The 27,090-nt window shown below is 40.8% G+C and overlaps 4 protein-coding genes across 12 annotated transcripts; 2 read left to right on the top strand and 2 right to left on the bottom strand.

The window, feature by feature from the left end:
* Window positions 1-446: 446 nt before the first annotated feature.
* pank2 (pantothenate kinase 2) lies at window positions 447-5,841 on the top strand. 2 transcript variants are annotated; one of them, XM_027023495.3, is made up of 7 exons: window positions 455-1,268; window positions 1,874-2,226; window positions 2,327-2,580; window positions 2,764-2,940; window positions 3,243-3,366; window positions 4,206-4,331; window positions 4,425-5,841. In XM_027023495.3, the coding sequence occupies exons 1-7, from the start codon at window positions 1,046-1,048 to the stop codon at window positions 4,473-4,475; spliced, it is 1,308 nt and encodes a 435-aa protein (XP_026879296.2). In that variant the 5' UTR covers window positions 455-1,045; the 3' UTR covers window positions 4,476-5,841. The 2 variants fall into 2 exon arrangements, with proteins under 2 accessions (XP_081580485.1, XP_026879296.2); XM_081724359.1 differs by lacking the exon at window positions 2,764-2,940 and having other exon boundaries at window positions 447-1,268.
* Window positions 4,209-18,659, top strand: loxl3b (lysyl oxidase-like 3b). Of its 7 annotated transcripts, XM_027023493.3 has the most exons (17): window positions 5,990-6,235; window positions 8,379-8,699; window positions 8,860-9,023; window positions 9,622-9,839; window positions 11,386-11,442; window positions 12,965-13,039; window positions 13,360-13,567; window positions 13,720-13,900; window positions 14,033-14,187; window positions 14,945-15,115; window positions 15,368-15,523; window positions 15,977-16,136; window positions 16,708-16,951; window positions 17,123-17,238; window positions 17,335-17,471; window positions 17,568-17,679; window positions 17,834-18,659. In XM_027023493.3, the coding sequence occupies exons 2-17, from the start codon at window positions 8,381-8,383 to the stop codon at window positions 17,905-17,907; spliced, it is 2,547 nt and encodes an 848-aa protein (XP_026879294.2). In that variant the 5' UTR covers window positions 5,990-6,235; window positions 8,379-8,380; the 3' UTR covers window positions 17,908-18,659. The 7 variants fall into 7 exon arrangements, with proteins under 7 accessions (XP_081580481.1, XP_026879294.2, XP_081580480.1 ...); XM_081724355.1 differs by lacking the exons at window positions 5,990-6,235; window positions 15,368-15,523 and adding an exon at window positions 4,209-4,331; XM_081724354.1 differs by lacking the exon at window positions 15,368-15,523.
* Window positions 18,660-18,847: 188 nt separating this feature from the next.
* Window positions 18,848-22,336, bottom strand: LOC113585783 (serine protease HTRA2, mitochondrial). Of its 2 annotated transcripts, XM_081724358.1 has the most exons (9): window positions 21,676-21,814; window positions 21,556-21,573; window positions 21,117-21,321; window positions 20,788-20,982; window positions 20,531-20,563; window positions 20,292-20,400; window positions 20,134-20,203; window positions 19,935-20,030; window positions 18,848-19,553 (listed from the first exon to the last, which is right to left on the bottom strand). In XM_081724358.1, exons 4-9 carry the CDS (start codon window positions 20,914-20,916, stop codon window positions 19,388-19,390), a joined length of 603 nt encoding a protein of 200 aa, XP_081580484.1. In that variant the 5' UTR covers window positions 20,917-20,982; window positions 21,117-21,321; window positions 21,556-21,573; window positions 21,676-21,814; the 3' UTR covers window positions 18,848-19,387. The 2 variants fall into 2 exon arrangements, with proteins under 2 accessions (XP_081580484.1, XP_026879295.2); XM_027023494.3 differs by lacking the exon at window positions 21,556-21,573 and having other exon boundaries at window positions 21,676-22,336.
* Window positions 22,337-24,607: 2,271 nt separating this feature from the next.
* Window positions 24,608-26,657, bottom strand: mrps26 (mitochondrial ribosomal protein S26). The gene is made up of 4 exons (XM_027023524.3): window positions 26,290-26,657; window positions 25,585-25,731; window positions 25,365-25,488; window positions 24,608-24,891 (listed from the first exon to the last, which is right to left on the bottom strand). The coding sequence occupies exons 1-4, from the start codon at window positions 26,505-26,507 to the stop codon at window positions 24,760-24,762; spliced, it is 621 nt and encodes a 206-aa protein (XP_026879325.1). The 5' UTR covers window positions 26,508-26,657; the 3' UTR covers window positions 24,608-24,759.
* Window positions 26,658-27,090: the final 433 nt, after the last annotated feature.

Raw genomic sequence — 27,090 nt, 5'->3', positions numbered from 1 at the left:
TTGTTTTGGTCATTTTAAAAACGCAGCTTATGGCTACCTGCACACTGTTCAATTACAATTTTTTGCTCAGCTCGGATTTACCTATTTTTAAGGTTCACGTTCATAACTGCAAGCGGCATCTGTCTTGTTAACGCCTATGTCCTCCGAAACGGCACGCATGCGCACATTAATGCATTTTTGCAAACGTTACCCACGTCACCAACAAAAAAGTCAAATTTGTGAAATGACTCGTGGTATTTAAACCGCAAAATTGATGCGCTAGTAGTTCATGTTGGCATCGTATTTGGCTCTGGAGGATGGCAAACCTTTAGTCAGCTGCAGCCTACATGATCAGCTCTAGAAGGCGAGGAAAAAGCCAGACAACTAGCTTTTGTTTCCGCCATTGTTTTGATGACGACACTGCTAAGCGCGTACTATACCAAAATAGCTACGTTAGTTCCATCGGACTGTTCTCATTTAGGTCGTATGGCAACCAATCGGCTACGAATCCAATATAGGATCCGATGTAAAACCGCATATGAAATTGATTCAAACCTGATTTGAAAAGTTCGGATTAGTCTGTCCACATATCCCTGAGGGGAAAAATGGATTTGCGTCACTTTTTTTTGGTAATGTAAACGTAGTCTATTTAAATTTAAGTAGGCATACCCTAAAAGTATAGGCTATACAAGTCTTAAGATTGGCAGATTCTACTGCGCTTTTATTTGTTAGAATTGTTGTGGGGTTAAGTTTTTAATCAAGTTATTTTTTATGAAAGGTCTGTAGGCTGAAATAACTAGTTTTAACAATGATTCTGAATTTGGGAACTGAATGGCTAGGAAGCTAATTGGTCCAGGCAAATAAATTTGGCATGACTGACAGCTCGAACAGCAAATCAGGTTCCTGATGTTTTCGTTGTAAATACGGAGTCGTAAACATATCCAGTGACGCGCTTTGTTAATGATTATGACCAACATTCAGGTAAAATATGTTCGGTTTTGTCAGCATTTAGCTAGTACACTGATTGTAATTATAAAACCTCGAAAAAGCACTGCGGACATCTGTTATGGAGCTGAATGGCTACCACTGTGACGGTGAGGCTTGTCCGGAAACCGAAGATGAGGATACGACTGTGTCAAAGCAATGCTGGGTCGATGCGCCATGTAGCAATATTGAGAGCGCGAATATGGAGAATACCACGACCAGTGGAACAGTCCACCGAGAGCGGCGAGTGTCTAACTCGACCTCGTCGAGACAAAGGATCGATTCGCTGAAGAAAAACAGGCCGCGTAGGTGTTCCATTTTACGGCGCCAACGTTACTGAGCTACCTTACGAACTGGCTGTTAAATCTCGCATCTAAGCTACAGGAACATGTTGGCCAGCTAATTATTTGACACCTCATGTATAGAGAACTAAAATTAGTTACGTTTTTTATTTTTATAATAAGCGAAAATTGTATTTTCGTAATGTCTAGCTGATTTATTGCATTGGTAATCTATCTTGATTGATAGCTATTTAACGAACACGCATATGCATCCGATAGCTAGTTGGCTAACTAGCTGTACTAACTAGTTATGTTAAATAATCAGCTATGTCTTGCTTTGAAGGTTTGATTAATTAGTCAATAAAATAAGGACAATTTGAGATCCTAGCTAGGTTAAATAAATTAAAGATAGTTCGTTTGATTTCTACCGCCGTTCAGCAACGTTTTTGTTGTTGTTTAACGTGAATGTTAATTGCCAAGCCATTTAATCTGTCTGCAGATAATCACTTTGTTAGTCGTCGTAACTAACATAAAATTGCATTTTAAAATGTAAGATAATCATGAGGTCCACCTTTTACACAACATACCCAATACTCAATACACCATTTTTTATGGTGTTGGCTCCACAGCTTTCCCATGGTTTGGCATGGATATTGGTGGTACATTGGTGAAGCTGGTCTACTTTGAGCCCAAAGATATCACTGCAGAGGAGGAGCAGGAGGAGGTCGAAAGTCTGAAAAGTATCCGTCATTACCTCACCTCCCACACAGCTTATGGCAAAACGGGTATCAGAGACGTGCACCTGGAACTTCCAGACCTTATGCTGTGGGGCCGCAAGGGCAGCCTGCACTTTATTCGTTTCCCCACACAGGAGCTCCCGGCATTTCTGCAGATGGGTCGGGAAAAACACTTCTCCAGTCTTCACACCACACTATGTGCCACCGGTGGTGGTGCGTACAAGTTTGAGGCCGACTTCCGCACGGTGTGTACGCACATGCAGATTTGCACTGCTGTCCAGATTGTAGCTGAGCGAAGAAGCTTGCTTTATTAAATGGCAACTTGCCCTGCTTCTTCTTTCTAAGATGGCGGACCTGCAGCTTCTGAAGCTGGATGAGTTGGACTGTCTGATTAAGGGTGTCCTTTACATTGATTCGGTGGTCTCAAGTGGGCCTTCTGAGTGCTACTACTATGAAAACCCCACAGATACAGAGCACTGCCAACAGAAAGCCTATAACCTTGAGAATCCTTACCCTCTGCTACTGGTCAACATTGGCTCAGGGGTCAGTATACTGGCTGTCTACTCCAAAGACGACTACAAACGTGTTACCGGCACCAGGTCAGTCAGGGCATGCAGACGAGGTACACAATTTAGTTAATTACATAGTAATGAGAACATAGTGTTATCCAATCACTGGGCACAATGTAATCAATGAGTTACCAAAGCTACAGGTTGTAAGACACTGGTACTCTGAGCAGAAGCTGTCAAAGCAGCATGTTGGATTGATTGCTGTCTTTGTAGCTTGGGTGGTGGTACCTTCCTGGGACTCTGTTGCTTGCTGACTGGCTGCTCTACCTTTGAAGAGGCACTGGAGATGGCTGCAAGGGGGGAAAGCGCTCGTGTGGATAAACTGGTCCGTGATATCTATGGGGGTGACTATGAGAGATTTGGTTTGCCAGGGTGGGCTGTTGCCTCCAGGTATGCACCTAGGTTCTCATGAATGTACAAACTCACAACACAATGTCTGTGACCGTTCCTTATATCAGGCCTTAAAAATATGTTACAAAACTATGGTTTTGGCTTTATGTCATGCTGTATCTCACATTTAGCTTTAAATGAAAAAAAGGAGTCCAAAATCCCTTCATTTAAGAACTAAGCCACAATAGGTTAATCAGTGATTCAAGTGTTGTTGTATTGCAGTGAACCCAATGTGTTCATCTATATCAGACATGTTCTTTACATGCACTGTATGGGTAATGTGAATTTTTGTGTGTTTCCAGTTTTGGGAACATGATGTGCAAAGAGAAGAGAGATTCTGTCTCAAAAGAGGACTTAGCTAGATCTACACTCATCACCATCACAAACAACATTGGTTCTATCACACGCATGTGTGCACTCAACGAGGTACAGCATACACCACCACACTAACAGCTTTTGTGCTTTGCACGTGTGCATTTGCCATTGCCCTTGTCTCTCAGCCTCTATACGGTGCTGCCTTGTAAAATCTGGATCAAGCAGCATTGTACAGGGCTATGAGCAACCAGGGACTAAGCAGCTGGGACCATAGACCAACAGTTCTACCATGCTGAAACTGGATCAGTACTGCTTTATGTAGATGATAACTCTTTGTCCTATATGTAGGGCCCTATTAATGGGAAAAATTGTTAATTTTACTTACCTAGTTCATCAAAAATGACTAGTTACATTTTGTCACATTTTTTAAAATCATCTAGAAGTCATAGCTAGCTAGGATAATAACTTGGCTATGTCATGCTAGTCTGCCAGGAGACAGTGTTAGGCTTCATTCTCTCATACTGAGATGAAAGTACTTGTGTTTTGACACAGTTGTTTCTTGTCAGTAGCCAACACCATGTTGCTAATATGCTGGAGCTTCACACAACTTCAAAAACATAACAGCAATGTTTGTAAAGTCAGTGAAATTTTTTTGTCAGAACCAGATATATCGGTGTTAAGTTTAAATCCACATCGGAAATCAAAAGGTGTTCTTGCATCTACTTTAAGTCGGCACTGTTTTTCTGATTAAAAAAAAAAACTTTGTATATTTTTTTTGTTTTTTTGTTTTTCCTGTATTTCACAAAAAGTCAGATTTTTCATGGGAAAAAATTATTTCACATTCTGTCAGGCAATTTTAATTCTTGTGACTTTGCCTATGTCATGTATAATCTGTATTATTAATGGAACATTGTTCAGAAACAGTTTTTTAATTAGTGTTTCATATTTAGAACATTGAGAGAGTGGTGTTTGTTGGGAACTTCTTGCGGGTAAACACGCTGTCCATGAAGTTGCTGGCTTATGCTTTGGACTACTGGAGTAAAGGACAGCTCAAAGCCCTATTTCTCAGACACGAGGTAGGTGTGTGTGTGTATGTGTAGTAAGGATAACCCTATTAGCAAAGATTATAGACACCTAAGGTATGCGTGACATTTCTGTATATGTTTCAGGGTTATTTTTGTGCTGTTGGGGCGTTATTGGAACTGTTGAACTCATCCTGATCATCTCTGATCATCATTTAATACCTAAGGTCATGACTGCCAGTAGCTTTGGAGATTTAACACTTGCCTGATCTGATACGGACATTAAATCTCTGCCATTGTCATCCATTCTGCTTGCTCCAGTTACTAGTAAAAGTCAGATTTACCTTATAGCCTTTGCCCGAGTCTGGACAAGTGCGATCATCTACCTACATTGTGTAGGTAAAGATTTACTTAACAGCCTTTAGCCTTTTATCCATGAACAGCATGTAATGGCATTCATCATGACATTTGAATTATTCTGACTTGTTTGTAAAGCTATAAGCTACAATTTGTGTAAGATCTCACATACCTTAAGGAACAAATGCTGACTTTCAGTAGTCACTTGTTAGAGTGGGTGATATTCATTACACAGTTATAACACATTATCTTTGTGTGTCGGATCAACATTATTATGGTATGTAGATTTGTGATGCACCAAGCTGGTCAGTACTTATGTAATTTTTTATAAGATGAAATGGCATTCATATGGACCCTTTAGTATTTTCTCCTCTTTAACTTTTGTTATAATTTATATTATGAGTTTGAGAACTTAGTAGATTACTTGTAATGTTATTGACGCAACTGTTTACACATGCTGTTTTCACTGAAATATCACAATTTCACCGTTATATCCACAGTATACAGCCACTGTATATTTGTTATTTTTGCTTGAACAGGGCATGTTATACAGTAATCACATTGTACACAGTAGGCAGGAAATGGATTTATGTTGAAATTTATTTCCAGAGCCTATAATTGGTAGCAAGTCCTGAACTCTTAGTGGAGCACATTTCACATTTTTTTCTCACTAGGTGTGTGTGATCATTTGAATTTAACTGGTTTTTTGGGGGGTTTTTTGGGGTTTTTTGTTTGTTTGTTTTAAAACTAATGATTGATTTTCCTCATATCTGCTTTAAGTTGTTTTCTCAGTCTTAAACTGTTCTGTCAACACACTCCCAAAATAGTAGAATTTTGAGGGATTGCATTTCTGTTTGGTTCAACTTTCCACATTTACCTCTGTGCTAACCAACCTACTGTTGGCAGTACTTATTTTCTTCCCATATCTTTTAAAAGGTTACTTTTTGTTGAATTTTATGCTGGAAGAGATCATGAACTGCAATACACAGACTATATAATTGCATACCAGTGATTATTAGGTAGTAATTTAATATGAAAAGTGCCTAAGTAAAAGTGCCTTGCCAATGGGTGGCTTTTGTTACAGTGGGTGTATTGTTTAAACCAGAAACCAGACTTTTTACTTTGTTTCTGAATATAGTTTTTTTTTTATGTAAATATGCAAAAGACTCATATTTGCACATTATTAAAGACATGTACACGTGACTGACTCAATGTTCGTGCATATCTTATTCCATACATTTCATAATATACTATATACCATATGTCGCAGATTTAAAGGTACCCTGGTACTTACTTTTATAACTCGGATTAAACAGTTTGAAGAGCTATTTAAGAATGTGAGTTCTGTCACGCAAATGGAACTACGGGGAAAAAAAGTTTTTCCTAACGGTGAAAGAGCTAGTGTGTGTGTTCTCGAAAGAAAATCCTGCCCCTTTCCAGTTGTGCAAAGTCGGCTCCGAGTCGCTCCTCCTCCGAATCTCTCCATCGTTCTCACAGCTCTGCTCTGCCTCTGGCAAGGCTTGCCTTTAAGGTCAGAGTACTTATTGGGCGTTATTGGGAGACTCACCCTTCGTCATAAATAACCCTAGGTTTTGCAACAGGTATGTCTGGGCCGTATCTTTTCGTGTTTCGTGTCTGTTAAAAAGAAAACGCCTATGCGTCAAGGAATTTGACCAAAACTGGAAAAAAAGGTCGATGAGTTTAAACTTCTGAGGTAGGACGCAATTGTTAGCTATGATTTGTTCTATTTAGATTTTTTTTGGGGGGGGGGGGTTCGCTCGTTAATGTGCTACTCTTCTCATTTGCAAAAACGGAGTCTGAATATTTTGGAGTAACGGTTTCGTTATATCGTGATCACGTAAGCTGTGATAACCGGGGGTGGGCGACACGTAGACTTCAATACGAATGATGTATTTGCCATTAAATATACCTTGTCTAGTGTAGCATAGCCTATGTGGTTGTTAAAGTCATGTACTGAGTTTACTGAGATGATGTGAATGAAAACCACGCTTTCACCTGAGTTTTTTTTTCTTCTTCTTTTTTATTGTATTGGATTCAATTTGGCAAAGCTGACCTTAATAACCTGAAGAAATGTCGTCTTATAGGTTGTGTATTTGGACTAGCCTGTTGTCATTATACTTAAAATGTTAATGGTTACACTTTTTATGACAGTTACAAGTCAGACAAATGACTCCATGCGCCTGCTGGATGATCTCTGTCTCTTAAATATGGCTACCTGAAAATAATCAGTTTTATGAATCATTTTATATATCAGGATGCGATAATTTTCCTGTCTAGTACCATACCACAATTGTCATAAAGCAAAGTACAAGAATAGTATTAAGGGACGTTATTAGAAAGCCCAGGTAGATTTTCCAGAATTTTGCATAGTCCAAACCAACCAAGCTCTTGTAAGTACGCTATCTAGGTAGTCTGGGTTTGACTTCCTTTTCTACGCCGTAGGGGCTGTAATGCCTTTTCAGTCTAACGTAGCGTTGCTTCATATGGAAATTCCGTTATGCATTAGAAAGATCTTCTGACAGCTATCTTTAATGCCCGCTGCTGAAGTTCAGAATTTTGTACGTACTTCTTTGCAGACATGGTTTAAAGTATTTTAAGTTCAACTTTACCAGATGTTACAATACTGAGGCTGGTGGTAAGGGTCTTGAAATAGTATACCAGGTGCAGCTAGATCCTCTAGAGTTTTACTCATGCTTATGCAATTAATAATAAGTTAATTTAACTCAGGCTTCTTAGTCCTGCTTGTTAAAATCAGCCACACATGAATTCTGCATACATCCAGATTTACACATTCAACACCCAATGTACTCACTGTATGCACACTGAGTGCATTTGTAATCCTGAAATAGGCAATATGTTAAACTTGGCTGTTGGTACACTCATATCCCCCAAAGCACAAAGACTGCTGCCATATACTTATGTATAAGAGCACATGAAGATATATTGCAGTCTATAAATATTTATTCTCCAACATATTCAGTATGACGTTAACCAATGATTTTGAAGTGTAGAATGGTTAACACTGATTTGAAATTAGTCACATCTATATTTACAGATACACTGGCTGAATTATATATGAATCTGTGAAGCCTTATTTATATTATAGGCTAAACTAAAGGTTTAGAATTCACTTGAGTTGTGGAATTTGCATCTGGAGATTGCTGTTTCAGCATGAGAACCAAAGTTAATTAAAACCAGTATATAAATACTATAGGTGTGTGTAAAAGAGATAGTAAAAGAGAAAGCATGAGAGACACCTATGTCTGTATAACTATAAAGGTGTACTTACAGAAGAAAAGATAGTCATTTCATGAGTGAATGTGGAACTTTGGGCACATTGTTTCCTCATGTTTCCTCAAGTGGTGAAAAATACCCCTTTGTTCTTATACTGTGTCCAAAACTTACTTGGTCACACAGGTGAAAGGTCAAGGAAATGCCTGAGAAAATGGGACTTCAATGTGATGCATAATTTTGCATAATTTGCTCATCTAAATGGATGGTCATGAAAGCACACTCACATGGTACACATCGTGCATTTTTTGTTAGTTCCATAGTGCCAGTAGTTCATCCCTTTATGTTTCCAAACGCAATCTGTTTGCTTTTCTAAACTCTAGACAGCTGGTTCACATCAGGCGTCCACAAAGACACAGATTCACACACATAGACAGGTATACTCTGCTTCTGTTCAGGACTCTATCAAAGGATTTCTCTCTGCAAACCTAGATATGGACCAGTCTCGGTGGTGCAGACATATAGTCTTCCTCTTCCTGGCTGTTTGCCTTCCATCTTGCCTCGCCCAGACAATACCCTCTGTACACCCAAGTCCCACAGCAACACCCCACACACCTGAGCGTCTGAAGTTCCGCCTGGCTGGTCACCCACGGAAACACAATGAGGGACGAATTGAAGTGTTTTATAAAGGCGAATGGGGAACTATATGTGATGATGACTTCTCTTTGGCCAATGCCCAAGTGCTCTGTCATCAGCTGGGATTCGTCTCTGCCACAGGCTGGGCGCACAGCGCTAAATACGGCAAAGGAACAGGTACCATCCACAGCACACACCAAAATCATTTCACCACTTAAAAGGTTAGAATATCATTTTACCAGTCAAAGCCCATTTCATTTGTCGATGTCTCTGTGATTTTGGAAATAGACAACCCCCCAAGTGCATTCTGCACTGCTTGTGTGGTTGTGTGTTTCAGGGAAGATCTGGCTGGATAATGTGCAGTGTAGTGGCAGTGAGAGAAGTATATCAGTGTGTAAGTCGCGCGGATGGGGCAACAGTGACTGCACTCACGATGAAGACGCTGGGGTGATCTGTAAGGATGAGAAGCTTCCAGGATATGTTGATGCCAACATTATAGAGGTACAAAGTGTCCTATATGCATGGGGCATTTCCCATGAACAGAACCTCTTTCACAGTTTATTGACAGCATAAATCAAATGAAATGCATGTTAGTGCTATCTTTCACATATTGTGCCATCTAAACAGGACCAGAACCTGAGATATAGTAGTCAATGTATATAAACCAAAAATAGAGCATACACAAGTTAAAAACAGAAATCTGTGACAAATTGTCTGTGAAAAGGGAGCTCTTATTCTACACAGCAGTGAAATTTCTACAAGTTAACCACACTCAAAAACCAACATGGTATGGGAGGCCTTTCTAGTTCCACTTCTGAACTCACATTAAGTTTTTCTTATTAGCTGATGTCTGCTACAGACTTTTTCCCTTGACCCCTTGCTGATCCACAGCTGAGAAAGATTAGCTTGAAGGGATCTTTATCTCTCTGCCTTTTCTGTGCTCTCACTAGCTCTCTTTCTCTCTCTCTCTCTCTCTCTCTCTCTCTCTGTTTCTGTCTCTGTCTCTCTTGCTCTATGTCCATCTCTCTCTATGTCTCTCTCTGTCCCCCTTTCACTCACTCTCTCTATCTGTGGTGGCCTGTTTGTGCATGTCCCCCAGGTACAGGTGGATGAAAGTAAAGTGGAGGAGGTGCGTCTGCGGCCAGTGGTGTCCATGGCAAGCAAGCGGCTACCTGTGATTGAGGGGGTGGTGGAGGTGAGGTATAAGGACGGTTGGGCTCAGATCTGCGATAACGGCTGGACGGCCAAAAATTCACGGGTCATCTGTGGCATGATGGGCTTCCCACATGAGAGGAAGGTCAACAAGAACTTTTACAAGTGAGTATGCACTTGTGTTACATGTACCTGTTTTCTGTGACAACCTTTAAGAGATTTTTAGGGTAAATGTGCCTTTTATTCAGATTCACAAATAACAGTCTTTGCCCATGCACATGCAGAGTGCTGGAAATGCAGGATCACCTGTAACATTTTGTGGGTGTGTGGTTAGTTGGTTGGCCAGAGATTCCTACTGTCCTGTGGCAGATATTTTTCCAGTATGGCAGGAAGTGCAATGTAGTTTCACAGTTGTACATGAAATAAGGCCCATCTAAAACACACACACACACACACACACACACACACACACACACACACACACACACACACACACACACACACACATACAAACAAATACCAACACAGAGAAGTAAACTGTCAAACAAACATAATGCAGACATATCTTACATTCATGCAGTACTTGGACTTACTCACATGCAGTTGGTTCCTTGATGCCTGCCCTGAAACACTGGGAACTGTATGTTAGTGCACTGGTTTAACACTGAAATGACCGCTGTATCAATAGTCTACTGTGGTGGCTGTGGAAAAAATCTCGGCTTAAGCGTGTACATTGACATAACATCATGATTATACAACTAGGCATAAACACTATGCTGATCTGTTTGCCTACATGGTTAATTAGGTTCTGGTTCATAAGGAGAATTCTCTGCATTCCGTTTTTCATTTTCTACAGTCTGCATTAGTTCCTCATGTTTGTGTCAAAAGATATGAAGCCTGCAGTGGATGGGAGGAAGAAGAGATGGATGTGTTAGGAAAGAAGGGAAGCAGTGTAGGAGGGGGGTCTTTCCCGAAAACCCACAGAATGTCAGAGGAATGTCACACTTTAAACAATCAGCATCTCACAAAAGCTTGAGCTTCCAACCACTAGAACCCACCTCAGCACAACACACACGCACACACACACACACGCACAGGCGCGCACACACACACATACCAGTGATGCTTAAATAGCATAGTGTGATTTAGTCTGTGGTCTGATGAGGCTTGGTAAAGGAAATCTGTCTGTTTGCATTACTTTCCTGTTGGGCTGACCTCAAGACCACTCCACATAACTTAAACCCTGATAAATGGTGTCTGATAATGTTTCCACTGCCCCACTTTTTGGACTATTTTACCAGAACCAGTAAATGTAACACTTTGTTGAGGCTCTGTTATGTCTCATATTAGAAAATCATGTGAGCATATGAATAAAACTCATTATTTTATATTTTAATTTGTGCAATAAAAGAAATCAGACCATTTTGTACATTAATAACGTTAGAACAAATCATAGTTAAACTTTATAGCACTGCACCACACGTGCCCCTTTCTTAGGTATTCAAGGGCATTGGGTATTAAAGTAACATTACCTGGCCTTGCCCCTGTTCAGAACTATGTGTGTACATGTTTGTCTGTGTTTAACTGTGTCAGTGCATATTTGTGTTAGCCTGCATTTAAATGTCTGTGTGTATATCTGTTTCTGCCCATGACAATCTAAGTCTGTGTGCATAAGCTCACATGTGTAACAAAATGTCCTCATCTCCCGTAGGCATCTCAAAAAAAGGTCCACGGAGCAAAAAGTCAAAGTTAGAGTTACAGCAGACAGGTACCATCTGAGAGGGAGAGACAAGCAGTGCTCTTCCCCTAGAGTTCTGCAGTATATCTTGTAGAGGCTTTTATGTAGTTACAGCAATGATGTCTATAGTTGTAATAGTGCCAACTAACACCTAACTTCTCTTCAGGGCAAGCATAGATTTCTATGCATTGCTCAATTATCCTTCAGATAATTGAGGCACTCTTATTTATTAACTGTCCTTCACCTTAGCCAGTTTTAATGTAGAATTACTATTTCTATTTATGCATTTTGTTATTTTATATGCTGTAAGAAAAGAATGAGCCTCTTCCCTGACTCTTCACAGAAGTTAGAGGGAGGGAGACTCTCCACTGTGAGAATGTTGACAATGATGAGTCAGAAGACTGCATGATATTCAGATTCTCAGTGTTTAGTTGCACATGTAGAGTCATGTCAGATCAGTTTTCCAGAATGATGGAGTTCGTCTAACATCAGGCAGTCAGTCTAACTACACAGGAGAGATCCTTAGGCAGAAGGAGAGGTGAGGGGGTATAGATACAGAAGGGGTGGATAAGACCTTGGAGGCCTCAGCTTGGAGCATGTGCTGACCTTCTGACCTTGGGGCCTGCTTTCACAGAGGCACATTGTGCACATCGCACCATGGCACAGAAGACAGCCACAGCAACATTCAGAAGAAATATAGAAGCACTTAGTATTTAGTACTAACACCAAAGTGCTTAATTCTTAAGTGTTAATATGTCAAACATAATATAAAACAATAATAAATCATCACAAATGCAACAAGCATGTAAGATATATAAAGTGGAAATATGAATTCCTTCAGCTGACTGGAGCTCAAGCCAGAGGGCATGGATGAGGCCCGGGGGTAGACCAGGAGCGGCAGTGGTCGGATGACAGGGAGATAGAGGAGGAAAGGTGGGAACGACATAGGGAATGCTGTACCACGTGGAACACTGGCCACATGAAACCCATTGCCATCTGTTGGTCTTATTACCATAGTTTAGAGTGAACTGCAATTGAACAGAGTAATATTGGAGAGAGAGAGAAAGGAGGAGATGGGAGAGAACATTTTCAGATATTCCTGACAATCCTATTTCAGTCATGTTATACTAACACATACTTCTAATACCCATTCACAGCATGTTTTACCACTGTGACTGACCATTTATAATAATTTTAAATCATGAATAATATAATTAGTGCATTTATATATTAATATAAATATATTATATATTAATTATATATTAATATAATTAATATAATATAATTGGTGCAATAACTGTGGCAAGCATGGGAAAGTTGAAAGCTTTCTCATTTTTGTCTGTCTACATATTTTTTACATTTACATATTTTCCAAGTGCCTACATTCCTAAATCTTAATAGTTTCTGCACAGATACTGAGATAGTGACCATGTAGTTATCATTTACCACCTTCCCCATGTAACCATTACCTGCTTTTGTGACTGCATGTGCGTGCTGGATTTGTGGTGGAAATGTGATTGTTTGTCAGACTTAATGAGTGTTTGCATTGCAGGCAGGATGGCAAAGCTAAAGCTATCACTAAAGCTAGCTCTAAGTCTAAACCTGGCCACGCAGCTGCAGCCAAAAGGTAACCTGGGTAAAAGTGGGACAATCTGACTATAGTCAGCCCTGCCCAGAAATAGGAAATGTGTGCATTTGTTTGGATTTTGGTTTCTATCACATATTATAATAGTGTGTGCGTGCTATTATACGGGGGGGGGGCTCTAAAAATAATGACATAAGCACATTGTCATTTAAACTGTACGGTATTCTCACTCAGACACACCCTGTTCTTCATTTATAGGGTTCTGTTTGTTTCATACTTAATAAAGGAAAAGTCCTCATTTGAATAAGTTTGTAAACAGTACTTGCACTCTGTCCATCTCTCTTTGTCCATCTGTCTCTTAGATTGTATGCAGAACGGCAGAAGAATCACTTCCTGGTTCACTCTGTGGCATGTTTAGGCACAGAGGTGCACCTGGCTGCCTGTCCTTTGGACTTTAACAAGGACAACGCCACAGAGACCTGTCCTGGGGGCATGCCCGCTGTGGTCAGCTGTGTGCCTGGACTGGAATATGCTCACAAGCAGGCCATGAAGAAACAACTCAAGCCATTGGTAATATGTATGTTGGTGTATGACTAAGGACTGTTATGTTTTATTTGCAGGGGTGTTCTGATTGGTTGTCGTGTTTCTCCGTCTGTCTGTGTCTTTTTGCCTGACTGCTCCCTCTGCTCCCCTCCCTGGCTTTGTCCTCTTGCCTGCTGAAGAGTGTAGTGCGTCTGAAAGGTGGCGCGAGGCCAGGGGAGGGCCGTGTGGAGGTGCTGAAGGGCACCGAGTGGGGCGCGGTGTGCGATGACCGCTGGAACTTGCAGTCTGCTAGTGTGGTGTGCAGAGAGCTGGGATATGGCTCTGCTAAAGAAGCCCTCACTGGAGCCCGCATGGGCCAAGGTGAGGCAGAGGGTTAGACAGAGAGAATGAGCAGGGAATACCTCCCTCAAAATGTAGTTGATTTTGTTGAATTTAAGCCTGTCCTATACATATATTTGCAGCATGTATATGTGTGTGTGTCTGATGTCACAGGCATGGGACCAATCTATATGAACGAGGTCCAGTGCACAGGCTTTGAACGTTCTCTGTGGAACTGTCACTTTAAGAACATCACTGCTGAAGACTGCAAGCACACAGAGGATGCTGCAGTCCGCTGTAACGTCCCCTATATGGGCTTTGAGAAAACGGTCCGAGCAACCCCTGTTCTTCACCCATTAACACATTTCTGAAAGCATATTAAGCCCAACGTTTTTCCCATTACATTTGCTATTAGATGCCTATAGGATTCACCGTTTTAATTTCATCAACTGATTTTTACAAGAATCATTGACTTTTTACTCTCCCTCACAGGAACTTTATTTGGCAGTGGCAGTGCAGCTCATTTGTGGTTACTACACCTTTTTTTCTGAGGCTACTTTTAAATGTTATATGAATGTAGAGGGATTCTATTTGCAAGTCACTTAGTGATACTTTAATACAGTAAATAGTTTTAATGTGGTCAGAGAGGTATTCCATGATGAGAGAGGTATTCCATAATGTTGTAACAAAAAGAAAATTTCTTTACTAACTACACAGCACAACTATGTTCTTAAGTTTAACTTGAAACAAAGTGAACTTAAGATATTATCTGGGTGAGTTGCAAATGTGCAGCGGAAGCATTGCAGAGCGACAATGTTTCAGGCAAAGTAGACTGAGAGAATGTTCAAAAGGATACTCACTTGACTGTGTTTTGATTAATGACAGAAAATGCTTGAGTACATAGTCTGCTTTAATAGAGAACCAAATGCTTTGTATTCAGTTTTCTATCTTTTGGCATGCATTACCCGAATTGCACCCCTGCATTTCAAAAATGCTTTCCTAACCTTCCTTCCTGTATGGCCATGTGGGTATAGAGGAAGTTGATCCCTACTGCCTTGCTTCCCTCACGGCCTGTGCCCTGCTCAGGTGCGTATCACAGGTGGACGTTCGCCCTTTGAGGGCCGCGTGGAAGTGCTGCGAGCCGATGCCAACGGAAACCAGCACTGGGGGCTGATCTGTGGAGAAGGCTGGGGCACCAAAGAGGCCATGGTGGCCTGCAGACAGCTGGGTCTTGGATACGCCAACCACGGTCTGCAAGTAGGACACTAACGCTATCGGCAGCACCAGCGTTTGCTTTGCCTAAAGCCTTCTTCACGTCTGTCAGTTGCTGCATGCTTCACACGTTACAATATTACACTCATGCTCATGCATGGAAAATCTCTTAGTGCAGCAGTGGAGGACAGAAGGACAGTCCATAAGAGTAGAGCAGGGGGGTCGGCGGAGAGGTTGCACGACAGTGTGATCTAGGTGAGAGTGTGTGTACTGATGTGCAGCAGGCTGTGTGTACAGGTGCGACTGGTGGGCGGGCGGTCGGAGTACGAGGGGCGAGTGGAGATTCAGGTGAGGCAGCGTTGGGGCAGTGTTTGCAGTGAGGGCTGGACCACCAAAGAGGCCATGGTAGTCTGCAGACAGCTAGGGCTCGGTTACAGCATGCATGCTATTACTGTGAGTATACACAAACACAATTACAAACAGTAGATACATGTTCATGAATTGAATAATAGAACATAATAGAAGTATATGTAGGAGGCTGCTTTGATACCAGAATTAACTAACCAGATCAAGCATTTCATGAGCTGTGTCAGGTGTGCGGGAGTTAGAAAAATATGTAGATGTGCAGTAGATTGGATCAGGAGTACTGAAACTAAAAACCAGTGTTCTATGGTCTTCCATGCTACTGTAACCACAGTCAGCAGAGTTTAATGATGCAAGAGAGAGGGAGAGGGGAGTATAACAACATTCCCGTGGGAGAGGGGAGTACAACATTCCTATGCAAACTGATGTTCTTCCTCATTGTTTTCTAACAACTGCCTCTGAGCACAAACATCAAAATGGAATTTTACAAAACATTCAAGCAATCAGAAGTGCAGTCTTTGTGTTTGTGTGGTGGTTACTAAGGAAACGTGGTACTGGGACAGCAGCAATGTGACGGAGATGGTGATGAGCGGGGTGAAGTGTACTGGAGACGAGCTGTCTCTCGGCCATTGCCAGCACCACAAAACGGTCAGCTGCCAGAAAGTAGCCGCACGATTCGCCGCCGGCGTCATCTGCTCAGAGAGTGAGTGGGCCGCACAGATACACACGCGGCACTCTGAGACACATGCACACGAGCACAAGACCAGGTTTGGCTGAGTTATAGAGATACCTTGGGACTCGAGAGCTCCATCCCAAGCTAGCAAAAGCAGTGGAGTCCTTACATTCTGTCCAAAAGCAGCAGTCAAAGCTCAGCAAATGAAGAGAAGACCTGGCCTTTTTTTCTGGCCTCTGCAGACCTGAAATTTGCAGCCCTTACATTAAAAAAGTAGGACATGACACAGGCTGGCTTACAGAAGCAAAACTGACAGATTATGTCTAAAACTGCAGAAAAATTAAAGCTACATACATCAAACTTCACCAATATATCAATATACTGCACACAGCTCAGAATGCATCAGTCCCATTCTAATGATGTAATTTTGTACTCCCCAGTACCTGTAGCTATATTTTATACATGCAAAACTCTTTGCTTTGTATGAGTGAACAAAACAATGTGTCAAGTTTTAGTTACTATGGTAACTAAATATTTTGACATGACAGTTCATCAGTCAGGATTTTGTATGTGCAGCTGTGTGTCTGTTCTCTTTTCCCAGCTACATCTGATCTAGTGCTGAATGCTGCCCTGGTGCAGCAGACCGTGTACATCGAGGATCGCCCACTGCACATGCTCTACTGCGCCGCTGAGGAGAACTGCCTGGCCAAAAGTGCCGCCAAGGCCAACTGGCCCTACGGCCACCGTCGCCTGCTGCGTTTCTCCTCCGAGATCCTCAACATCGGCCGTGCCGACTTCAGGCCCAAAGCGGGACGCCACTCCTGGGTGTGGCATGCATGCCATGGGTAATAGCGGTGTCCCTTGGCATTATAGGATTAGGGTGATGTGATACAATGATTGTGTTTGCTGTGATGAGGTGTATAAATGAAACAGTTAATGTCCCCCAAGGGACATGAGTATAGATGTGCAGCATAGAGGAAAAAATAAATAATGTGTGATTTTGTGCTGCTTTGTAGGCATTATCACAGTATGGATATCTTCACACACTATGACCTGCTGTCTCTCAATGGTACCAAGGTAGCAGATGGACATAAAGCCAGTTTCTGTTTGGAGGACAGCCAGTGTCAGGAGGGTAAGAGAGGCAGACAGACTCCCACAAGCACATTGTCACTGCTTGAATGAGCATAAAATAAATATTATGTTTGACTGTTTCATGTTTGTGTCGAAGGTGTCGCCAAGAGATACGAATGTGCAAATTTTGGAGAGCAGGGCATCACAGTGGGATGTGTGGACCTGTACCGGCATGACATTGACTGCCAGTGGATTGACATCACAGATGTTAAACCTGGAAACTACATCCTACAGGTCATTTGTCCTATAGAAGTACAGATTCTAATACAGTGTTTATAGTTCAAGTGAAAAAGTGAGTGAAGTTCATTTCATGTTTTGTGGTTATTTCAGATCATTATCAACCCTAACTATGAAGTATCTGAGAGTGACTTTACAAATAATGCTATGAAATGCAACTGCAAATATGACGGGCACAGGATCTGGCTTCACAACTGCCATATTGGTAAGAACACCTTGCCTGCATATGTCTGTGTACACACATTCCAGTTCTGAATGTGATGTAAATCTGTTATATACTGAAATTACCTGGAAGCAGATGTTTTTAATGATTGAGAAATAGTGTTCAGTCTGCATGCTCTGTATCTGTTCTTTTCCAGGTGATGCCTTTAGTGAGGAGGCAGAGAAGAAGTTTGAGAAATACCCAGGACAGCTCAACAACCAGATCTCCTAATCCACCAAATTGCTGTTATGTTTTACATATTAATACAGTAGGGCCATATACAATATATAATCCAGATTACATGTCTTCATCCAAAAACATAATCCAGGTATCATACATGTACCTCATTGCCAACCACAACACAGGAATCAAAAATCCTCTGTGGACACTGAAAGGCAATCAGTACAACATGGGCATTAGTCTACTGTCTGCAATCCATCAATGCACTTTCAGTGTTTAACATGGACATGTCCTTTATTCTGTCCAGTCATTTATGTTTATGGTGTAATTTGTTACCTGCAAAAAAAGTGAAACTTCAAAAAAAAAAAAAAAAGACCATTATCATATGGGACACTATGGCAGTTGCCTTCTACTTGAATGACATTTTTAGAACACAGGGCCATTAACTTAACTACATCAGTGTGCATGAATGTTTGTTTTCCATGCATCATAGCATTGTATCAGTGAATAGGATTTTATAAAACATATGGCATGATAGGTATTTCTGAAGCACTGGTGATAGATATTCTTAAAAGAACTGTTAACTTTTCTTACCTTTGACCTGGTTTTGTTAATGTTTTCAGGGCATTTTTCTGAGTCTACGTCTTGCCTACTCTTCTCTGGACATTATTCAAATGAACCATTTTTTAAGCTAAACTAAATAAACATTTATTTATACTTCAAACTATATGAACCACAAAAAAAAAAACAGTCAAACCTTTTGAGTTATTGCCATAGCTAAATAAAATTACTTTTTAAACTGTCATGCCTTGCTGATGCCAATAGAGCAATCACATTATTTGGTCTTGTGTATAAGGACCAGGCCTGTAAGGATACTTCACTGTATAGGGAACAGGCCAATGCTGGATAGGGAAACAGGCTTGTGAGGATACTATGCTGTACAGGGATCATGTATGGAAAAGTATTTGCTACAAAACAGATGTTAAGGCACTTTAGTTGTCACAAGACCAGAAGTGATTTTTTTTTTAATGAAAAAATGGTCTCAAATGTAATGGTTTCAGCTGAAATATTGTGAATAATCAAGCTATTGGAGATGCCCAACACTAAAAGCAGAGGGCAGCAGTAAAATACTTGTTCACGTATACAGAGGTAGACAAAATTGAAATGCCACTACCTTCAGTGTTATACATATTGTAACTGGAGGTTGGACCATTGAACAAACAATGTCAAACAAGAAGACCACATGGGTTGAATCCTTGCTTCGGTTTTCTTATGCTCCTCCTTTTCCACTGGTACAGTACTTTGATTTTGTGAGCATCACAGCACGTTTTATGCCATCAGTGACTTTACATACAAGTAGTCTCTTAACAGAAGGCCCTCCATAGATATCAGCTTTGTTAATATATTCAGCTTTGCGGAAGCAACAAACTATTTCTATAATCAAATGCCACAATCCCTATCTTTGGCCACTTAATTTTTCCCTTTTGTAAATTTCTCTCCTGCAACTACCCAATGCTGAGTCATCTTGATGTTACTCTGTGAACTCAGGGATCATATGCAGCATCAGAAGATCTTGACCCCTGCGGACCACCATGTTGATGCTGTCACTTGTCCGAACAGCATTGTAGATCTCTTCAGATGTGTTTACCTTCACCCCGTTGACCTCTACAACAATGTCCCCAGGCTTTAGACCTGCCCTGAAATGCACAAAAGCACGTCAGTGAGCCACATTTAGGAGCCACTTCCCAATTGTGATTTTGGACAAAAAGTTGTTTTTTCTAATGAATACTTGTATTTTGGGGGGTTTTCTGCTGAGAAAAGCAGTGCACACATATCTGTTATCAGAATCCACTGAACCAGACAGTGTGCAGTCAAACTACTCTGGATTCTGTATGATATTCATAAGATCGTGGATCATAAAGGTATCCGCAGGATATTCATTGTTCAGAAAACTGCAACAATTCTGATTGAGTATATTCAAGATTACTAGATTACAGAAGAATGTAAATTGCAGTAAATCTCTAACTATTTGCTTATGGTGTAAAATGTCTTCAGTGCACCATCTTGCTCCTGCTCACCTTTTAGCTGGGGAGCCGGTGATCACACGATGAATGAGGATTCCGTGAGTTACATCCGGGAACAAGGGGTCCCGCATCTTCAGCTCAGTGATTATACTGAAGGAGCATAAGAAACAGGGTACACTCTGCTTGGTTCCTGTCTCTTTTTCACTCACTGGTGCATTGGTATTTAGCAACACTCAATATACTATTTTGGCACCTGGGTGTGAGAGTCAACATCATCACTCCTATGTAGCGCCGTTTGGTGTCAGATTCACTGAACCAGGACTCTGAAAGCAAAATTAAAGCAAGAGCAATGAGAGCTCTGAAGTCAATATCACTAATGAAACAGGCAATAAGGACCAGAATCTCTCTCACTCTTTTTATCTGCTGCATGCTCGAGGAAGAGCCGAAGTCTGTCAGAGGGTATGGCAAAGGAAATCCCAGCAGTCACCTTCATGGTGTTAACGCCAATGACCTCACCATCCTAAAGATCACAAAGGTCAGAAATGTAAGTAAGGAAATGCATTTAATTATTCCATGTCTATGTGTGTGTGTATACTCATGTATAACATCCTTAATGAGTGGTTGTTTATCCTCAAAATGGAAGAACTCACCAAATTAATAAGAGGACCACCCGAGTTCCCAAACTGTGACAAGACAGAAATCATTAGACACATCAGAAAGACCTTTTTCATGACTTTAGGTTACACATAACACATTAAGAGGTCACTACACATATGGCAGACTGTTGCAACAAAACGTCTGCATACACAATGATAATATTACTGGATTCAACTGCTCTGTCTGCAGTTGCATGGTAAAAAAAAAAAAGGGTATCTGTTCTGGAGTAGATGATTCAGTGTATGCTCACATCTATGGCTGCATCAGTCTGTATGTAGTCCATGTTGCCATTGGCCAGGCCCAATTCTTTACTGCCTCTATGAGCAGAACTAACTATGCCAGATGTGATAGTATTCCGCAGGGCAAATGGGCTCCCCATGGCAACCACAAATTCTCCCTGACGGACATCTGATGACCGGCCAAGATGCAATGTCGGTAAAGAATTCTTGAAATGAACACAGAAATACCAAACATGAGTGACAGAAATGCAGAGGGCATAGTCAAGGCAGAAATGGGAGCTGCTATCCAGCACATTTGTTCCCCTTCCAAGCACATCAAGTACAGAATCATCACAGTTACCTTGGCATTTATTTTAATAGTTGCAATATCTGCAGCCTGGTCCACTGCCTGTACAGTGGCATTGTAGGTCTCCCCATTGGCAAGTTTGACACGGACGCCTCTCTTGTTGGCTACTACATGGGCATTGGTCACTATTAGGCCATCACTACTGATGATGAAGCCAGAGCCATTAGAGATGGCAATCTCTCGGCCAGAGTATAGATGCCTGTTGAGGAACAATTCACAATATGGAGCAACATACATGTTAATACTACCTAAAGTTACTTATAGCAGATAATATTCTGAATGCAATATTTGTTATTTCAAAATAATTTAATCAATTGTCTGCTTAATCAAAAACATACATAGGCGATATAAGTTAGCTAGTATAGGCTAACTGCTAGTTTGGCCCACTGTGAGATGTATTCACATGTAGCTTACAGGATAAACAATTACTTACCACAGTCTCTAAAAGGGTCTTTGTGATGAATAAGAAGAAACATCATTAAATCTACAAAAAAAATCTAGCTAATGAAAATCGTGGCTTTGGGATGCAATACTTTTCTTAGTTTCAACGTACCGTCCTATGATTTCGATGTACACTACAGCAGGTGCTGACTTCTCCACGACATCTGCAATAAAGTTGTATTTATACCTTGGACTGTCAGGCTTCAACGGGGACGCACAGTGGGCTGTAGGCACGATGTGATCGAGGAAAGTGTCTCTGACAACACATGCTCTCTGAAAAACGTCATTGTGCTCGTCTTTTATTCCGTACAAGAGTGCTCCAACTCCCAGTCCCAAAGCTATTGTTCCGAGGCAACTAGTCCGAACTGAACTGCCACTAGTATTGCCTCCTGTACTTCCATTTGGCACCGTACCTTGAAGTACATGTGCGTTTACGTTTGTTCGTTTCTCAGAAGTGGCATTGGAAAAATGTCGCACAAGCCTCAGATTCGACAAGTCTGGTTGCTGACCAGTCTCGATGCGATTCCTTGTGAGTATCCGTTTGAGACTACAAGTCAGACGTATTGTTGCCATATTGCATCAGATTCTAGCAAAATAACTCCTTATGAATCTGCATAAGTCTTCATCAACCGCTGTACTTTATATGATCCTAAACTTTCTACAAAGGAAAAATATTCACCCCAACCATAAAATTATAGTCATAAACGACTAAGGTTTTTAAAAGAGCACATATTACTTCACGGAGCGTGGATATTCCGGAAGTGCAGTTTAGATTTTGCAAAGTGCGCATGTCAGGATATGTTCGAACGACGCTGTTTTACAACGTCATTAGATGAAACGGATGACGAGACCGTCCAGCATATATTTTATATATACACACCTCCCTGATTCTGCACATTTTATTGTAGATAATCCTCGCTGTAGCCATTTCTGTCTTCTCCGTAAAATTCATAAGGTCATTAATCCTGGACGTCCTATTGTATCTGCGTGTTCCTGCCCAACCTAAATAAAACCCCAGTTTCTGAATGACATTTTTCAACCAATTGTTCAGTCCTTACCGACATATGTTAACGACTCTTTACACTTTCTACAAATCATTGAATGCCTGAAAGAACAAATGCTACCTGGCCAAGTCCTTGCTTTTTTCTATGGGCATAAAAAGCTTGTACACAATGGTTTGAGAGCCTTAAAACATTTTGTTGATGCAAAATCCTCCTATAGAGATTCTCTTAAGACTATTGGAACTTGTGTTAACTCGGAACTGCTTCACCTTTGACTCCAACTGCTCACAAATAAGAGTTAGTGTGGGTACAAAAACAGGACCATCCTATGCAAACCCCTTTGCTGGATTCATTGAGAAACTTTTTTTTGAGTAATATATTGGACATGTACCCTTACAATTTGAGATACATTGATGACATTTTTGGTATTGCTAAATGCACATTAGTAGACCTCCAACTGTTCATTTCTTCATTCTCCGAGTTCCACCCAGCTCTTGAATATATATATGGAGTATAGCACATCCTGGCATGAAGATGGCCTTTTTGGATGTTTCAGTGAAGTTTGCCAATTCTTGTGTAAATACCACCATCTATTATAAACACATTGACTCTCATTCCTAGTTGCAGTACAACTCTTCACCTCCCAAGGCCTGTAAAAACTCCATCTCTTACTCCCAGATACTTAGACTTAAATGCATTTGCAGTGAGATTGAAGACTTCCACCAAAAATGCATGGAAATTTGTGAATCTCTTCAAACTGTGGGTTTCTCAAGGAAGTCATGGATTGTACCTTTGCTCATATTTTACCTGTTCAGTGAGTGGACACACTGACCTATAAACAGTCTGCTGTTAAGACTACATAAGTTCCCTTGGTGCTGACTTATCATACAAGTAAAACAGTGGCTGATATGCCTAAACACTTCAGAATCGTCCAAGACGATGCAGAGACCAGATCCCCTTTTAAGGATCCTCCACTAATCTCCTACAGATAAGAAAAAAAAAATATCAAAAACATTCTCAAGAGAGAGATAAATAATCATTCAAATAATACCTGTGGTACAGTAGCCTGCAAACTCTGGATGTGATACATGTAAATATATTAACACAGCCACTAAAATAACTGGCAAAGGATCACTTATCAACAACCATTCCTCCTCATACATCACTGCGGGAGCTGTCCACTGTATTACTTGTAACCAGCTTTACACTGGAGAAACCAAGAGAAGGCTTGGACCATCAGAATTAAGGATTTGTCGTTTCCAGTGGCACGGCATTAATGCCAAATCTGTTTGGGACATACCCTCAAAGGTTTGGGAAAATGACCATGCCAAGATCCTGTCTGACTTTCAGATAAAGACAAGATAGCCATCCAACCAGACATAGTAGTGGTGGGCAAACAGCAGAAGAGGGCTGTAGTGATAGATGTGGCGATCCCAAGTGATGGCAACATCAGCAAAAAGGAACATGAGAATCTCGAGAAATGGCAAGGGCGGAAGGAAGAGCTAGAAAAGCTGTGGATGGTGAAGGCAATTGTGCACTAGGGGCTGTGACCCCTCCTTTAACAGAGGCTGTAAACTGGGAGAGTGGCGCTAGCAGATCCCAGCAACATCATACAAGATCTCTGTCCTAAAGAGTGCTATGAGTGCTATGTCCAGCTATGGTACTGCACAGGACCGTCAAGCTCCCAGATCTTTGGTAGAGTGCCCAAGCTTTGAAAAAAAGAAAACGTAGTGACATGTACATCATTCTCATTATGACTAACCCAACATCAGTACTTTTACAGGCCCATCAGTCACTCACATTCATACTCCTAAACCCGACACACCAGGCCAACTGTTAAGCCACATGGCCACCTGGCACCTGTAATTTTTGCAGCATGTCTTTCACCAGTGGCACTAGATTAGCACTAGTTTTTTCAGTGTTTTAGGTACAGACCAGTCTCAATCACTCTAAATCTGCTTTTTAAATATTGTAAGTGACCTTAAGTTTGAAAAAGGCCCTAAATAAATAATAATAATAATAATACAAATTTCAGATCTGACAAATGATACAAATGTTTAATTATATTGACTGGTTCATGTGAAATTAATAAGAAAAAAGAATTATGTCTGTATACTGGATTAATGACAGGAGTCACACAGTCATTCTTTAGCAGCATGCTCAATTTTCAGTCTTTTAAATCCTGGAATGCTGTCTTATTGCATCATGGTCTTTTTGACTACTCGTCCCTCTTTGTCTATAGCAAAGTTGTAGTTTTTCGGGTTATCCAGTGCCTCCTCAATTTGCTGATCCAAATTCTCCAGTGTGATAAAGTTCTTTGCTTCTTCCTGAAAGAGAGAGAGGATATTTTGTTATGTGTCTGCAAATGATACTTCATTTTCAGTAAGAAACCTCTGCCAATTCCAAGTCTGCTCATTACTGCATCATTTATAAGACTAAAATGCATTTGTACTCATCTTCGCTCCTGAGCAGCACTGAGTAATCATAATAAAGTTGTTTCTTCTTTTTTATTATCCAGTTTAGAAGCTTGCATGATCTGCTGTATAGCATACTGCACTTTTTCAGTATACAACAAGTTCTTTCAGTCATTTTCCTTCAAAGTTGTCCTGGGCAATGTTTTAGAAATACCATTTACTGGATCTATGACTGATTATTTTTATAGAATGTTCTTCATTTTCATCACATGGCCAAAAGATGTTAATGAATGCAGCCCCACACAGAGGAAATTATACAGGAGGTTTTCGCAGAGGCTGTTTCCAGTTACATCGTTCATGATTCTGCACTTGTGTGTTGGCCTCACCTGTAGTTGCAGGATCTCTCGTTCCTTTTCTGCAATATGGCTCTCCAACTCCTGCTGACGCAAGACTACAGCTTCCTTCCTCCTTTCCTCTGCTGCATCAGCCTCTTTCTGCACACGCAGCTCTCTAAAAGATACAGAAAAACACACATACATTTGTTCAGTTGTGGAAAAAGTAAACTGCAAGTTCAACAATACATTTCATTGTGTTTATTTGACTCACCGTATTTTACGCAGTCTGAGGTTCTCCGCATCGTTCCAAGCCATTAATGTCCGGTGTTCCTCAGCCTCCTGCTTGGCTCTCTCCTCAGCCAAAGATCCAGTCTCCTCCTCATAACGCTTCCGCAGCATCTCCTCTTTAAACTGCAACCTGTACATAACAGGACAGTGCAGCAGTAAATGGACAGTGACAAGTTTTGTTCTGTACTCCATCAGACTCGATTTGAAATCAAACAAGGGCTATGAGGGTAAATTACAGAATAACAACTTTGAGATTAACCAAACAGGAATCACTGTCCTTTACATTTACATGAAATTTTTTAGAACTGACCAGTAACTTTTGGTAATGGGTATAAAAAATTCCTAACTATATGGTTCTACAACATAGATTAAATAACCTCGAATAAGCTAAACCTTAAAAAGGCGCCAGATAAAAGAAGTAAATGTAAAGTAGTCATTCTGCTTTAAAAAAAAAAAAAAAAAATCATTTCAAATCCAATGTGGCGGACTATACTGTCAATGTACAATTAGTTACGGAATGCCCTTAACTCCACAATATAATAAGGGTTTTAAAATGATAAAGGAGAGTTGGGATAGCTAGTGAACCAGACTCGTAGACCATTGCCATGCCATTCGTCCCTGAAGGGTAGCTATCTTATCTTAGCTTCGATGAGCATCCTGGTATCTCACACTGTGAAGGATGACTTACCTAAGGGCTTTCATGATTAAGGTGTATTTAGTGAACCGCTCTTTTAGTACCACCATCTCAACCGGATCCACTGGAGGTGGAGTCTTGATTCGCCCAGCTTTAGACTTGGCTTTCGGGTCATTACGCGACTTTCTTTCCCGTACTGTCTCAAGGATACTAGTCCGGGGAGAGAGAAGACGAACGACAGGAGTCCGGCTCCTAACTACTGCCTGAAACATTTTATGTTATTATATGTATCCGTTAATGTAATTAATGCGTTCAGTACCCGCTTTTAATACAGCCTAGGCTACTACGAAAAACTGTGAGCTCACTTAACATTGAGCTTCTTACAACACATTGCCATATTCAAGACCTTTCACTGCGGAAGATGTTCCTCTACTTCTACCCTGTGTCAATCTGTGTTAATGCAAACAGTACTGCCACTTAAGGGTCTAAAGCAGAACTGCGGGCTAGCTGTAGAGCGTTTAAAATTGTAGCGCTTTATTAAATGTTATTCCTTGGAAACAAAAATATTCTGAAATCCCCATGGAATAATGTACCAATATATTAAGTCTGTTGAACTTGTTATTTTTCGATGGGTAATATTCTGAATTGAACATTCTTCAGTACTAGGTTAAATAGTTGTCTGACACTCTACATTTGTCTGAATATTTGGAGTAATGTATAAAGGATTTTAGGTTATTACATTTTATCCCTTATTTTGATTCTGCTTAGTTTACACAGATTAGAATCAGAATCAGATTTATTTATTCAAAGAATTTGTCTTGATGAGTGCACATTTATCCTACCAAATATATAGAC

Source organism: Electrophorus electricus, chromosome 12 (assembly GCF_041902795.1).
Source record: "Electrophorus electricus isolate QZ-2024a chromosome 12, ASM4190279v1, whole genome shotgun sequence".
NCBI classification, from domain to species: domain Eukaryota; kingdom Metazoa; phylum Chordata; class Actinopteri; order Gymnotiformes; family Gymnotidae; genus Electrophorus; species Electrophorus electricus.
The sequence above is the reverse complement of the archived record's forward strand: the minus strand, read 5'-3'. Positions and strand labels throughout refer to the sequence as shown.